This window comes from Natator depressus, chromosome 3, assembly GCF_965152275.1.
Source record: "Natator depressus isolate rNatDep1 chromosome 3, rNatDep2.hap1, whole genome shotgun sequence".
NCBI classification, from domain to species: domain Eukaryota; kingdom Metazoa; phylum Chordata; order Testudines; family Cheloniidae; genus Natator; species Natator depressus.
In genome coordinates this window covers 170,523,639-170,539,167 of record NC_134236.1, presented here as the reverse complement: position 1 = coordinate 170,539,167, position 15,529 = coordinate 170,523,639, and the positions used below count along the sequence as shown (strand labels likewise).

The 15,529-nt window shown below is 42.3% G+C and overlaps 1 protein-coding gene across 1 annotated transcript in view; it reads right to left on the bottom strand.

The window, feature by feature from the left end:
• PKDCC (protein kinase domain containing, cytoplasmic) overlaps positions 1 to 15,529 on the bottom strand; it is a 45,214-nt gene that overhangs the window by 26,260 nt on the left and 3,425 nt on the right. The window contains exon 2 of the mRNA XM_074949337.1: positions 149 to 271. Coding sequence (XP_074805438.1) covers positions 149 to 271 — 123 coding nt within the window. The remainder of the gene's footprint in view (positions 1 to 148; positions 272 to 15,529) is intronic.

Genomic DNA, 15,529 nt, shown 5'->3' with positions numbered 1-15,529 from the left:
TTAGCATTCCCAAGCAAAGCAGTTGTTTAATAAATGCGAACAAAGCTGTAAATTATGTAACCTCTCTTTCCCCCCCCCCCACATGCTTGGAGTTGTGTGTTCACATCCTACTTAAAAGTCCTTTAGATACCATGGTTGTTGCACTTACTCGAAATCTGTCCTCCCAAGAGGTCTGTAAAAGCTGAATCATCTCCAGTGGTGAGCCTAGCTCAGTGATGGTAGTCAGCGTGTCTGGGATGTCATTGCTATCCTGATAACAGTAACCATAGAGCTGAAAAAAGTACACAAAGGGAGAGAGATTAGTATAATACTTCTTGGCATGCTCTTCTTTTCTCCATGGATGCGGGAAACAGTCTCCTGTATCCTCCTGGGACCTTTGGATCCTATATGTTTTAGGACGCTGCCCTTAAGGCCCCATGTCGCAGTCATGTATCCTTCCATCTGAGGAGAAGTCCTGTCGAAGCCCATCATTGAAACTCTTAAGTTGCCCAGTGCAGGCTCTGCAGGCCACACATGGGTGGCTGGGTATGCAGTATTTGCATATCCTTCTGGCTAGGCTTTTATAATCAAGGCCCTTATCAAGAAACTTATATGGAAAAATATATATATGTGTAGATATGGGAATTCATTTTAGCATATGCACTATCTGGCATAATCATAATAATTCTGTACTTAAAAACAGGCATTAGAAAATCTCATGTAAAGATCAAGGTTTTTTGCAGTACTATTGCTAGTGCACTGAGTGTCTATTTGTATTTAAATGCGACAGAGGGTTCAACTATATCTTTATAATGAACTTTAAAAAGCCGTTGCAAATGTCAAGGCATATCCTTTTCAACACAGAAAATGCTTCTAATAGTACTTGTTGAAGTTACATGTGCAATTATGTTAGAGGGGTGAATACTGCAAAATATTTTAAAATGAATGCACTTCAGTGATGCTCTAGCTCCTTTTATGTTTGCTTTCCAAAAGTCACATGAGTGATCAATTTTTACTTGCACAGACACTTTCACATTAACAACATTTGAAGCCTGTGCTTGAAGTGACTTATTTCAGATGGGATGGGGACTGTTTTACACAGCCAGGAGACAGGCTTTTAGAAACTCCTTGCCAAAGCCTTAGCAGAGAGGCAGTTAAATGAGCTGAACAAAGATCTGATTACAGACTTTGCAGCAGGGACAATTTTACACTCTACTCCCAGCCAAATAAGTCTTATGGTAGAAGAGCTGCCATGATTTAAAAGGTTAAAAATCCCCTGATCCTACTCATCTCCTCCCCATACCTAAGAGGCTCAAAAACACCACGGCTTCTTCAAACCCATTCGTCTCCTGATTATGGACATCATCCAAAGCTCATTGAAGTCAATGGGAGTCTGTATTGACATCAGTGTGCTTTGAATCAGATCCTATAAGAACTACGCTCAGCCAATGTAGGTTCAGAAACAATACCTTGTGTGTTACGTGATCAATCACAACTAAGCAACATTTGAATAGCCAGAGCAATTAAATGTTCTCAATCAACTAACAATGAAAAAAAAAAACATTGCAAACAAATTCACTCACTACTCTGAATAGCAAGCAAATTTGTGCAATACACTCACAAACATTTAACAAGCAGAAAAAGAGGTTAAATTCAGTAAGCAAATTATTTGTTATGAATCATCACCTTAGCTCTATCGTTGCCATGTTTAAAGGAAAAAAAATATTCCAAAAACATAAGTGAAGTAAGCAATTATTCCTTTCAGTGAAAGAATAGCATTGTACTTCAAAACAACTGGTAAAACATGTACGTCAAACAAAATGAAAGCTAGAATAGTTTATACATAGTTTATACATACACAAGTACATCTCCCATGCCAAAAACATACAACAGAGATTTTGGCATGGGAGATGTACTTGTAGCAGGTATTTCTACACTAGAGACACATGGAATTGAAATAGGGATACACCATAGTTTTAATAATACACATTAACCTAGGACTTCTTGGACCAGATACAGGGATTGTCCCTTAATATCTGTGACACGATTTTTTATGGAAGCATGTTTCTGATATAGGTACAGTAGTCAAAACTTAGCATGACACAAACTATCTTAGAAGAACACATCAGCACAATTACCACCATTACAAACCAAAAAGAACACAAATATAAAGAGAATTAAAATATTTTATAGAATATGCATCTTTGCTAGAATGCTACTGGACTTGCCTGTGAATTTTTTTATGTTATATATAAAATATGCCTGATCCCACAGTCCTCACAGTTTAGCCTTTGTATGGATGGGGACTAGCAGTGTAAGATTGAGCCCATTATATTTAAATGTTAATTTCTGGTGTCAGAGCCTAATAAGTTCTATATCCTTCTGAAGTCTAGTTCTACAGAATCAGAGGGGATTTATAAAATTGTATTGTCTGGTGGAAAAAAACTAATAAAACAGAAGAAGTAAGATTTAGAAGGCAAATTTAATGAAAAATGTCAATTCTACAGTAAATGTCAATTCAGAGCAATAATGAATGACAAGGACATCAGTCTTCATGAGCCATTCAAGCCCTCTGAAAGAGTGCAATAAAAACAAAATAATTTTAATTGAGACAAAGTATCTTTATAGCAAATGTATATGCATATTAAAAGATTATGAATTTATCTTAATTAAAATATATATTTAATAAGAATAAATTCAGAATACTTTTGTAAGTGTTAAATCTCAAAGTACGGGTTCCAATTGTCATAATAATATAATAGGTTTGTTCTCGGGAGTTGGGTAGCACTGCATTTAATTATCTCAGTTTAGAATCCAATTGCACTCCTGCAAAAATCATTGCTGACTGATGTTTATGTTTAGTACAGATTCTGCTGCTTTGAATTGCTGTGAAAGCTTAAAGGGCCCAATCCAATTTTCCTTCCACAAGAAACTCTCTCTTCAAATCACAATGGGAAATTTTCTTGCATAAGTCCATTTAATTTAATTAAGTCCATAGTTAAATACATTAAAAATTATTTGATATTTTTCCTTCATCACACGTAATTCTAACTAAAGAAATAGATCTGGCTCTTCTTTATCACTATTATTTATGTAAAACATTTCTAGCTATAGAATTGCTGTTTTATTATATAGAATCATTGACGCATGGAAGTCATAAATGGAAAGGAGATATTGGGCTACATTTCAATATATTTTAAATGAAGGCTGGGGCCTAAAGCAAAACTGCAAATGCAATACACTGCAACATTTGTAAGTACAATTGTGGTGACTGAAAATTTTAAAAGTAGCTACGTCCTGATGCAAACAAATAATTAGGTATCCACAATGGCCATTTATATGTGCACAGCCACACAGCATACAGATGTACATGTATTTTCCTTTAAAAATTTAGCTCATTAGATCATCTAGCCCTTCTTCCTGCCAATGCAAGGTTGTTTCCCAAAGTATACTTTCTGATTTTTGTCCAATCTAGTTTGTAAAAGTTCCAAATAGAACAATGTCATTTTCACTACCAATAATAAAGTAACTAATTTGTATACATACATATTTGGATCAACCACCTGCAATTGGAAAAATAACCACACAGATAATTTGAATGAAACTGGAGTCACAAGATTACCCAAATGGGAAAGATATAAAAGTAGAGCAAGCAGAGTGAATCAGGAACTTCCACAAATGAAATTCTCTTTGTAGGGACAGCATTTTTTCTATCATCTAGTTACATATTATACTTTCCAAATATATTACTATTTCATACCCCAGTATGGCATGGCTTCAGTTAAATGTATCAAAAGAAATATTATCCAATGAATATAGTTGGATATGTCAAGCCATTACATTGAAATACTACAAATACATAATTTTGTATAGAATCTGTAAACAGTTACTAGCTGGGGATACTTTTCTTTTTCCTTAGGAAAATATAAGACTGATATAAAATTTTGAACTGTTGTCATATTGTGCACAATAATCCCTGTAAAGCAGGTGTATTTACTGAGTTCTTCACTAACTGTTTAGATTTTCTCAATCAAAGACTGTATTCCTTACGCACCTAAAGCTCCCACCGACTTCAGCAGGAGTTTTAGATGCCTAAAGAACACAGGGTCAGCCCCTGAGAAAGTTATATTCTTTTGTAAGATTTCACGTCTGTGCTGCCAGTCAGTCCACATCCCTTTAGAACTGCCTTTTATTACAAATTATAGGGACAGAGGTGCCCCTTTCAGACAAGAAAGGGGGTGGTGGGGAGCAGAGGTCAGACTGCACACAAAAGCCGACAAGCTTACTGAATAAAAACACAAAATAAAGGAGCTTATTAAGCTGTCATCAGAGGGTAAGTATATGCAAACAACAGGCCCTCATGCATTAGTGTAGTCACCAAAGCTGGATTTAAAAAAAAAAAAAAAAAAGGTCAAGAGAAAGCCTTAGCAAAAGTTTTACTTTTTATTTATACAGTTTGCTCAAACAGGAGTGGTACAATTGAAAATCTTACAAAATAAAGCCAGATTATGTTCTAACACTGGTGTAAGTCTAAAGCAGGATTGCCAGCCTGAAACATCCAAAGATCAGGAGTCTGGCCCCCAAAAACAGAATATTGGCCTAAAAATCATGAGATGTTAAAAAAAATGATAAAATGTATTTGCATTCTAGTTTTTGAGCCCTGAGGATTCCCCCCTTTAGCTTTCCTCTGTAACCAGGAGGGCTAGAAATTTACTTGTTTTTGTAACGAAAACTGAGATTGTTCATATAATCACATGACTCCAAGAACTCGAGCTTTCAGGGAAAAAAGGAATAATCGCCTTTGATAGAATTGTGAGAGTTGGTAACACTGCTAAAGTAACAGCATTAGTTCTTAAGCTTTCGTGAGCTACAGCTCAGCTCATGAAAGCTTATGCTCAAATAAATTGGTTAGTCTTTAAGGTGCCACAAGTACTCCTTTTCTTTTTGCAAATACAGACTAACACGGCTGTTACTCTGAAACCTAGCATTAGTTCTGATTCTCTTCTCACTCACACCTCAGTGATTTCACTGGAGTTACTGCAGATTTATTCCAGTGTAAGAGCAGAGTTTGGCCCTGAACTGACAAAAATTTTCTTGTTCATGTGCGCACTGGAGCTCGTGGGCACAGGGCACACTGGAGCTCGTGGGCACAGGGCGCACAGGATGGTGTTTATTTTCAAAGATACATGCGCACACCTAGCCAAACTGAAAATTAGTCCAGAATTGGACATGGCAAGGCCAGTCTAGTAGTAAGCTAGGGCCTGAATCAACGCTCATTGCACTCAGTAGAAAGACACCCACTGACATCGCTGAACACTGGATCAAGCGCCTAGTGGCTAAATTAGAGGAATCGATTGTAGAGCGCTTTGACATTCCTATGGCATCAGACCAAATGAAGACAAATTGGGGATAAACTTTTACATGCACCTGACACCTTGGCCATGCCCTCTGTTGCCATGGCAATGGGCCAGTCCCTCCAAGGAGGGATATACAAGAACAGCCATGATGTATAGTTGTTACTTAGCAATAAATACTCTAGGATTTTCATGTTGGCCTAAAAGCTGTTTTTTCCCCTCACATTTTAAACATGTTCTAACTTTACGGAGTATATTATAAATATTTTTGCCATCCCTCCTCAATCCAAAAGCATCTGTAAACTGTAAAAGCATCTGGTGAGCGCTTTTACATGGCAAATGACTAGGTTATTTCATTAATTTTAATCTTCCTAGGTAAATGTAACATACAGAGGAGTCGCAGGGAGCAGAGGTCCCTCAGCACCATTCAGGATGCATTCAGCATCTTGTAGGATTGGGACCAAAGCTGGATGTCAAAGCCAAGAGGCAAAATGTCTTCCTGTTGTCTGAGGCTAGAGATGGAAATTGTAAGCAAGCAGTGGAAAATTTAAATATTAAACTAACTGCTCACAACTATCTTTAGGAGGTTTTTTATTAATAACTTTGCTATTATTAATAGTGCTGCATGCTAGAAGAGCTAAAGGTTACACAAATGTCATCATAGCTGCCATCCATATTAATAGCTTCAAAAGAAAACAGAACAAAAATGAAATTCACGTGTATATGTACACATTATACTCACACAAAACCTGTAAGGCACATATTTTGGCAGTAAACTTGAGGCTTACAAAAGTTCTCTCCCCTTTTCTCTCCTCATTTTATTATAAAAAATTCTTTATAGCACTGTAAATTTACACTGTATTGCACAACCCCTGGGTCCAGCCCAAGAAAACACTTATTCCTGCAAGCTCTTGCCAATAGCTCAATTAAAGTCAATGGGACTACTAATTTAACCATGATTTCAATGGGACTGGACAGGTATAACTGAGGGCAGAATTTGAAGCCAGACCTTAAATAATCGGGAACAAAATCTACCCTGACTTCCACCAGTGATGACTGCATCCCCTTCGGTGGGGTTGTGTGGAAGATTGGCGTCATTGTAAACCCGGCACTGATTTAGAGTCAGTGGCACCATTTAGCCAGGCTCATGCTCAGAAGGGGCCCCGGCCTGCTCTGCTTGCACTGTGCCCTGAGACCCAGCCAGCCCACTGGCTCCCCCCCATCCCGCCACCACCACTTGCTCCTCTCAGCCAGCCAGTGGCTAATCTCTGACAAAGGCCAGACCCCAGTGCACCTCTGGCTCCAGACAGTCTCTGCTTCTCACCACCTGTCTCCCTGGAGCTGAGCTACCTGGGACTGGTGCAGAAGCCTGGCCAGTCTCAGCCAGTTGCAGGGGGAAATGGTGGGGTGGGGGGCGTGGCTTGGCTGGACCCCTCCAGTCAAGAGGGTCCTGAGGGAGCACAGCTGGGGCAGGCCCTGGCCTGGCTGTTCTCACCACTCCCGAGGGGCCAGAGCGATTCGCCATCCCAGGACCAGCCCTGGCGGCTCAGCCCGGCAGACAAAGTGGCCTCCCAGCAGGGCCATGGAGTGCAGTGAGGAGGTGCTGCTGGGATGTGAGGAAGATCTCGGCATGTTGGGGCACAAGGGAGTGGGGGTTGTGTGTGGAGGTCTTGGCAGTTGTGGTGGGGCTGTGGGCAGGGGGGCGCTGGGCAGGGGTGGTGTTGTGTGGGGCACTGTGTGGTACAGCATGGACCATTGTGCGTCTAGCAACTGCTGGTTTGTAAATAGTGCCCTCACACTGGGCTGGGCGGATCATGTCATGCCTCTGGCCGGCCCCTCACTCTGGGGACCAACAGCCCCCGTACCGCACCATGCTCCATTGCCCCAATCGGGGCCCACAAGTATGTTTGGTGCCAGGCCGACAAAAGGTTAATCTGGCCCTGCTCTAAATTATGCAACTATTTAAATGATTAATCTCTGTTTTCTGTTCTGAAGCAGCAAGCAAGGCAGTGCTGTTGAAATGTTCATGAGATCTGGCCATATTAAAACTGACCCCTTCAGTATGGTTCTATTAAGTTAAGTGTCTCAGTCTTCTTCACTGCTGGGCTTACTTCCCTCAAATGAGCTTTGTTTAACTCAGAGTCGGTCTGCAGTTGCAAAGTCCCAGAATAAGTAGCTCTTCCTATCATAGATCACTCTGAGTTTAGCCAGAAACAATATACGGCCGTCAAGGCCTAGGTCCACAAATACTCCACTGGCAGTTCTTTTGCCTAGCTTGAGCGGCCAGGCTGAGACTGGGGGAAAAAAACAAACAAAAACAGTTTGCTCCTTTATTATTATTGATAAATTGTATTGCCATAGTGCGTGGGACTGCCAGTCATGGAGCAGGACTCCATTGTGCTAGGCACCGTACACAGTCCTTGCCCCAAAAGCTTACAATCTAAGTAAGTAAGAGACAACAGATGGATACAGATGGACAGCTGGAGGCTGTGGTCTCAGCAGCCTAACCCCTGTATAGTTTTTTATGTTTGTTTGTTTTTTGAAGGCACCATGGAAAAGGAGAATTCCAATGAGAATTAGGCACTGAGACACTTCGCTAGAGGCCTATTTGCATCTTTAGGTACAAAAATGCCTTTAGCAATCTGGACCTAAGTGAAAAAGTATTAAAAACAGCACTGGTTGGTATATACGATGTATGAACACCACCTTGTCTCCTCAAATGCTTTACACATATATGTCACAAGACTGGAGAATGTGGTCTTTAACTCAAGTCTGAGTGAATCAGTGCACCCTACAATAGTTTCTCCCCATTGTGGACAAGGTTGCCACACAGGTGGCAGCATACTGGTTTGGCTAATCCCCATGCCCTCCCACAATGTAGTAATGCAGAAATTATTCTAAAGCCACCCCCTCCTCTCAGCAGCAGTGGGTATTATGGGCTAGGTCCTACAGGCATCTTAGAACTACAGCTGTTACAACTGCAGTGTGTATGGTGTGCGTGGATGCACCAAAACAATTCTGTCAAAATAGCGTTTGTGGGTGGGTTAAACCATTGCAAGGATGGTGATGCTAGAAACCATTTTGTGCAGTCAAGTGCCATTGAAGCTAGGGAACTGAATTGTTTGTTTGCAACAGCTGTTGGGAAGTGTTCCTTCTGAACTGGTGCAGAAGGATTTTAATAATTGCTAGTGTAGGAGGTCCAAACCCTTTACAGAACCATGACAGGAAGTATGAACAAGACAAGTTTTCCTCAGCTTAATGCAGACATACTCATTGATCAAGGGCAGGATGCAGATCTAAAGAGACAACATGGCTACATGGGACCTTGGAAGCCAGGAAATCCTGTGTCTAACCCCAGCTGTGGCAGACTTGATGGGTGGCCTTGGACTAGTTATGTAACCTCGCTCAGTCTTTGCTATCTAATAAAAGAAGTAGGACAATAGTACTTACCTACCTTACAAATTAGTCCAATTGGTAAGTAATAAAGCAGGTTTGCCCTTGGAATCCTCATTATACAAAATGTTATATTTTATTGAAACATAGTGTCCTGGGCAGGATACCCACCAACTTGAACAGCTTTATATGTGCAGCGTGTCTCTGAAAAATTCAAGTAGCAAAGGTGATTTTTGCAGAAGGTGAAATGGTGCCATTGGTCTCTGTTCAGTGCTGCACAGAGAGGAGACTGCCAGGATCCTAGGCAAGGAAAGCTGATGAGGTTGCAAATCATCAGCTCCCATAAAGGAGCCAGAAATTCAAAACAGAGTCTTTTGGGGTAATTTACATGGCACATAACATAGAGGAACAATCAGAGAAATCATTCGACAAATTAATGGGATTAGTTTTATGAACGATTTATTTGAAAGTGAGTAATGAGGGTGTAGCTCTTTAACTAATTCTATGGTTTTTGCCTCGTGGAAATCCCTTCCTGCCAACAGCTCTGTAAGTTAAATCCCCATCTACAATCTCATGCAATTCAATGGGAGAAAATATTATTTGGCCACTTCAGAGTTGAGGCATATGGCTTGTCTAATAATGACATGAATAGTTATGGCTGGTTTGCAATTGTATCAGCTCTGTGCTTCCAACAGCACTGGAGTTCCTGTTAACAGATCCTTTCTTCACTCTTAAAAGTGCAGGATAACATCTGGGCCTGTTGGGAAGCACTCTTGCAATAAAGAAGTACTTTGTGTAATTCATCTTTCCTCGCCAAGCCACATCTGTCTGCTCTCCCTGGCCTTCTCCATTCCCACCCCGAGCTCCTCAGGGCTGTGGAGGCATACTGGAGCTGCAGCAAGCTGTCTCCATCAACAGGTGGCACTGTTTGCTTTTTTCCTCCTCACCCTACAAAGCGATCCAGTGCTGCCACCCCACATTACATCTATGGTTAACATTTTCAAAAGTGCTTACATCACTACATCTCCCTGTGGATCTAGTGCTAACTCTCACTTCAGGGTCTTAAATACAAAATATAGGCACCAATGATAGCCTCAAAACCCCCACTCAGATGCCACCTCACCCTGTCAGTGCCTAAATTCCCTAGACACCTCAATTTCTGCTGGTGAGCAGGTGTAAAACCACCTAAGTCTAACACCACCAAGCTGCTCAGTGCCCTAGTTCATGCTTTACCCCTGGTGGGATTCTCCAACTTGGCATTCCTCCATCTATTTTGCCTGCAGGGACAAATCTGGTAGGTATTGTCAGAGCATGCCTTACCTGCACAAAAGACAACCAGATCTAGACTTTTTTGATGCGGGTATATTTGTCTCAGAATATCTGACAACCAAGTGGGTAGAGCTCTCATGCAGCTTATTGGAGACCCTGTTTTCAAATCCCCACTCTGCCTGATTTGGAGCAGGGACTTAAACCCAGCTTTCCCGGATACATGCCTTAACCATGAGGCTACTGGGTATTCTAGGGTGGGAGTGCTCTCAACCTGTCCTGCTGAAGCTGTTCCCCTGTGTATTAGATAAATAAATATTAACTGGGCTCAAGAGAGACTGACTTCATGGCCCAGTGGTTAAGGCACTTGCCTGTGATATAGGTCCCTGCTCCAATAAATATTTCATTTGTTATACAAAATGGAACAGCTTGAGAGATTGAGAGAGCCCCACCTCAGCACGCCCAATAGCCTGGTGGTCAAGGCAGCGATAGGGGAGACCTGCTCCAAATCAGGCAGAGTAGGGGTTTGGAAACAGGTCTCCCAGAGCCCAGGTGAGCACCCCCTAACCACCTGGCTATAATGTAATCGGTCTCTCTCTCTTTGAGAAAGAGCTGAGGTATCTTAGGAACCTCGCTCCAGGAGAGGGTTCACAGCTTTCAATCCTGAGTAGAAATAGATAACAGGCTGAGACCCCACCCCTCTCCTCAGTGGTTCCTACTGGCTAGCATAGATAGAAGCCGGGAAACTTGGCTTCTGGTTTGCTATGCATCTAACTCCTCCCACCCTTTGCATAGGGGAACCTGGGTTCCTAACTCGGGGCTGTGAATTCCACTAGGCAGCTGGGCGCCTAGAAGTTAGGTGTTGCCATGCCTATGTCCCTTTGTAGACTAATCCTTAGGAGCCAACCTTACACAGAAAGTCACTGGGACTTAGGCTTCTATGTTCCTACATCACTTTGGGGATTTAGGCTCCTAAGTCACTTAGATGCTTTTGAAAATGTTACCCCAAGGACCTGCCTACCCTGGGAAAAATTTCTGAGCAGTTTAAAAACTTGTTCAGCTAAACTCATTTTAAAACCATCGAAGTCCTGGTGTGCACTTGGTTTCAGGCAGTTTAAAAATGTCTTAAAAATGCTCCAATAAAAACAGGTTAACAACAGTTAGAAAATTTCACAGTGTAGATAGGCCCTTGGAGCTATATTGTGCCCTTTATCTATGGATGCAGATCAAGCACATAATAAGATCCCAAGCTCTCATTCTAGCAGGTTAATTCTCTCTAATTAGGGGCTCTGTTTTGAAGGTTCAATTCCAAGGGAAATTTCTACACTCCTCTCCCAATCCAAATTTCATAATGACAGTTTCCCCAAGTGATCAGCTACCGTCTTGCCTGGGCTCTTCGTTGAGGACACTACACCACAGTCTACTCAGAAGGTTGCTCAAATTTTCCAATGAAAACAAAAAGCTCTTCGGGTTCACCACCAAGTATTCTCCACCACTACCAGCACAAAAGTGTTTCATGATTTGAGCTCCTGATTCCACTGGACCCCACTTTCTTGAAACAACAAAGGATTTCCTGAGCATCTGACCCTTCCCCCATAACTAGAGCTCACCCCATCCCCATGTTGTATGCAAGTTTTGTTGATTAAAAATTAGTGTGGACTCTGAATGAAGCAACATGATATAATATGACCTGATTCACGTCAACTCATTTAAGCTAGAAATGCATTTTAATTAATTTACCCCTTGGAGAAATTATTTTCTTCTATACAGAATTACCAGATTTTAATATTAAGACTTCAACATTTTAATTCTCAAACTAAAAATAAGGGTCCTGCTTTTGACCTCACTAACTGGATTTGTCTATGCTGAAGAAAAGCACCATGTTAGAAAACATGTTAACTAACACAATGGTAACATGACTTTACAGCCTATTTAAAAGAGGAACAAGTGATGTTCAAAATGTGTTAGCTGGTTGTAATAGCCTATGCCAGGACCACCTAAAACGTTTTCAAATACCACTGGATTTGTCTGCGCCAAAGGCAAAAATCTTTTAATACCATGTTTTTTAACATGATACATTTTCAGAGCGTAATCAAGGCCACTTACACAAATGTAAATCCAAAATAATTCCCCTAAAGACAACAGAATTACTCCAGATTTAAAATGGGATAAAATCATAATCTGGATTGTGATTTTTAAAGTGTATTTGCTTTAACAAACCAAAAAAAGGGGGTTGGTCTTAGTCAATAAGCCTCTGGTCTGCCATCAGCTGCTGTTCAAGGCTGTTCCTCCCCACCCCACTGCCACTGTTCTGAAATGAACTCATCGCTTATTTTTATTTTTTTAAATAAAATAAAGATTTATTTTGGTTGACGTGGAGACTCTTTCAGAGAAACACACTGAATTACGCTATGAGTGATTATAAAGATACCTAAAAACCTACAAAGATAATCTTGAGGTTTCACAAAACGTATGTCAGTTTCAAACCTGCACTCCCTTCCATTCCTCTTCAGCAGTGTAATGGGAAAACCAGTCAAAAGATTATTTATACCCATGAATGGCAGCACCCTTAATTCAGATCTACAGGGCTGTAATTATATTATTACAGGAAATCAAACATTGCCAGTGTCTTTCCAATCGTATTCATTGTCTGAAATTAACAGCAAATGGTGGTTGATGTTCTTTTCTTCCCTGGATACAGACAGACTGGAGGGAGGAATCAGAGCAAACTCAATCACTGCACGGAAAAGCTGGATTCAAAAATAAATATTTTAACTCTCTAAGAAAAGAAACCACGGCGGAGAGGGAAAGAAAGAGGAGACCCGCCACAGCACTTGATAGAGAGCATGTGCAAAGCAATTAGTGGGCTGCTGAATCCTGTGTTACAATAAATCAGTGACCCAAATCCCCCTCTTCCCCAATGCCCCTCATTATTAAATCAACTTTAATGAACTAGCCCCTTCTCTCTCCCTCCAAACCAAACACGGTTCCATTTTCATCTGCACCTGCCTATCACAATGGCTGGTGTGCGGCAGGAATGTTTATAGGAAGCGATCTAGAGCAGTGTGTGATTGACAAGTTCCCAGCCTTGCCCTTTGAATCAACGCCTCTGTCCAGATCCCGATGCAATGCCCCATCAGACAAACCAAGCCTGACTCAGAGACGGTAAATACACTTTAAAGCGAAAGGCACCTCATGTTTTCTTTGCATTAACACCAGCTAACCCCTGTATCTAACACTAACCCACACTCCCTTTTCCAGGTTCTCAGCATTTCGTGTGATAGCCTGATGTGCCACATCTGGCGCCTGGCCCGAACAGGCTCCGTGCATGACGAATGTGCCAATATGGGATGCGAGGACAGGGCTACGAGCTGAGAAGGGTTGTTTTTTGTGTGAGTGTGTGTGGTTTTTTTTTTTTTATTTCAACTTATATTGTGCCCTAATCAGGTATTCTAAAAGGATGCCTGGGGGGGTCGCAGCAAAGCTAGTTTTGACAAGAGACAGGCCACAATGGGAACTGTAGAGACAGTCAAGAACAAGTTTGTTATCTTACAAAGTACACTTCAGGCTGTCAGCTGCGAGAGATTTACAGGAAAATCCCCTTTCCTGGGACTGAACCTCCAGGAAAGAAACGCTGGATTTCCCCCGAGCAAGACTCAAACGTATTTCACCTTAGATAGCCCCTCATAACAGGCCTGAGTGGGGACATGCGCTGCAGCGCCAGAACGCTAGGAGTACAGTGCGGGGCAGCCACTTAGCAACAATAACACAGCACACCGCGTTGTGCCTCTCTGTGTGTACGATCTCTGTGTGTGTGTGTGTAGGGGGAGGGTGGGCTATTTATCTGTCCGTGTTTGACTCTATGGGAGAGGGGGAGATCTCTCTTCTCCTTCTAAAAACCCCACTTCCCTCCATCACCAGCTGCAGTTAGCGGGAAGGTGGCTCCTGTTTTCATGCTCAAGTACAACTCTTTGGGAAGGCGGTTTTAGAGGGCTGCTGAGCGAGTCAGCACTGAGCAGCTCCAGCCCCGCGTCGTGCTGCTAATTGGTCGCAGCTGGCTGAGGGGTGTTAAGTGTTCACTGTGTGTTGGGGACGGGGGAGATAATTGGAAGGGGAAGTTTGAGAAACAAAAGTGCAATATTTTATGGCTGGTTTACAGTGATGTCAAACTCCGTAGTAAACACATTGCTATTGAAAACCCACTCTCTGAGACTATCTGAGCTGTCAGGAGCAGCTAACCCCTGGTAGCTAACGGAATCGCCGGGCTAAGCCGTGGCTTGGCGTATTTGAATTTTTTTTTCCAGCACATTTGATTTTTCCCATGTCTGAGATCGCTAAGAAGGTCCTTACCTGAGAGGGACGGTAAACTGCTGCTGGCGGGGGTGGCTGGATAGTCATTTCAGCTGGTCTCCTTAACTCTTTCGACTCAGGGAGAGTGATGATGAAGCTGGAAATTCTTTTTAAAAACTAAGCCCAGCAGTAGGCAGAAGTCTTGTATTTTGCTAAATTAAGATCCAATAAAGTAGCACTGGCCACGCAGTCATTAACTGTATGTAGCAATGTTGTTTTAGCCCTGTAGCTCCCAGGATATTAGAGAGACAAGGTGGGTGTCAGAGCGTCTCTCTCTCTCACCAACAAAAGCTGGTCCACTAAAAGATATCGCCGCACCCACCTTGCCTCTCTAACGCAGAAACGGACTGTCCATTTTGCTAGGGAAGTAACTCGGTGGTTGATGGATACACTGCATGCAGGCAGAAAGTGAAAAGCGCTTGAGGCCAAACTGAGTGCTCTCAATGGTGTTTCTACAGTGCTGGATGAAGAAACCCGATGAAAATGAGCTAAGAAAAAGCTTTTTCTTATGAGGACATACACAGTTGTGCTGTAGTGAATTTGACATCAGTTAAACGGTTTGGGTCCTTTACACTCTTTCCCTCTACTTAAAATGGATGCTCATGTCAAAACCCAGAATAGATTGGGGAAAGTATGTTGGCTTTTGAGTTTCTTTCCTCTGTCTCCGGCAGAAATGTATCATTTCTAAAACCAGATACGCCTTAGAGGCCTAAGCCTGCGTTAATGTTGTCACTGACGTCAGCAGATGCAGGACCATGGCCCTGTGGGGGATTTTAGAATAGACACAACAAAAAGGAGCAGCCTGATTTGGAAGACGCTCCCTGTTCCCCGTTGCACGCGCCCCGATGACCAACCCCCCCCCCCCCGGCCAGTATGACATTACAGGTCTACTCCTGGACCATAAGTCTGCCCAGCTGTGACCAGATAAGGCCCGTCAGGTTTTTATAGTCGCCTGGCAAGGTAAGGTCTTATCAAACATTGGTGTTCGCCCGCGGCGGTCACCTCGCCCCGCGCTCTACGCAACGAACGGAACATGGTAAACAAGAAGGCAGCGATGTAGGTGGCTTCGCAGCTCTCTTTACTAGCGCATTTGCAATCTGATCAGAGCAGCCAAGTCGAAAGGAAATTCTGCTCGTGTCTGAGGAGAGCGGGGGCGGCCAAAATAATAATAAAGAAAGAATCTGAGC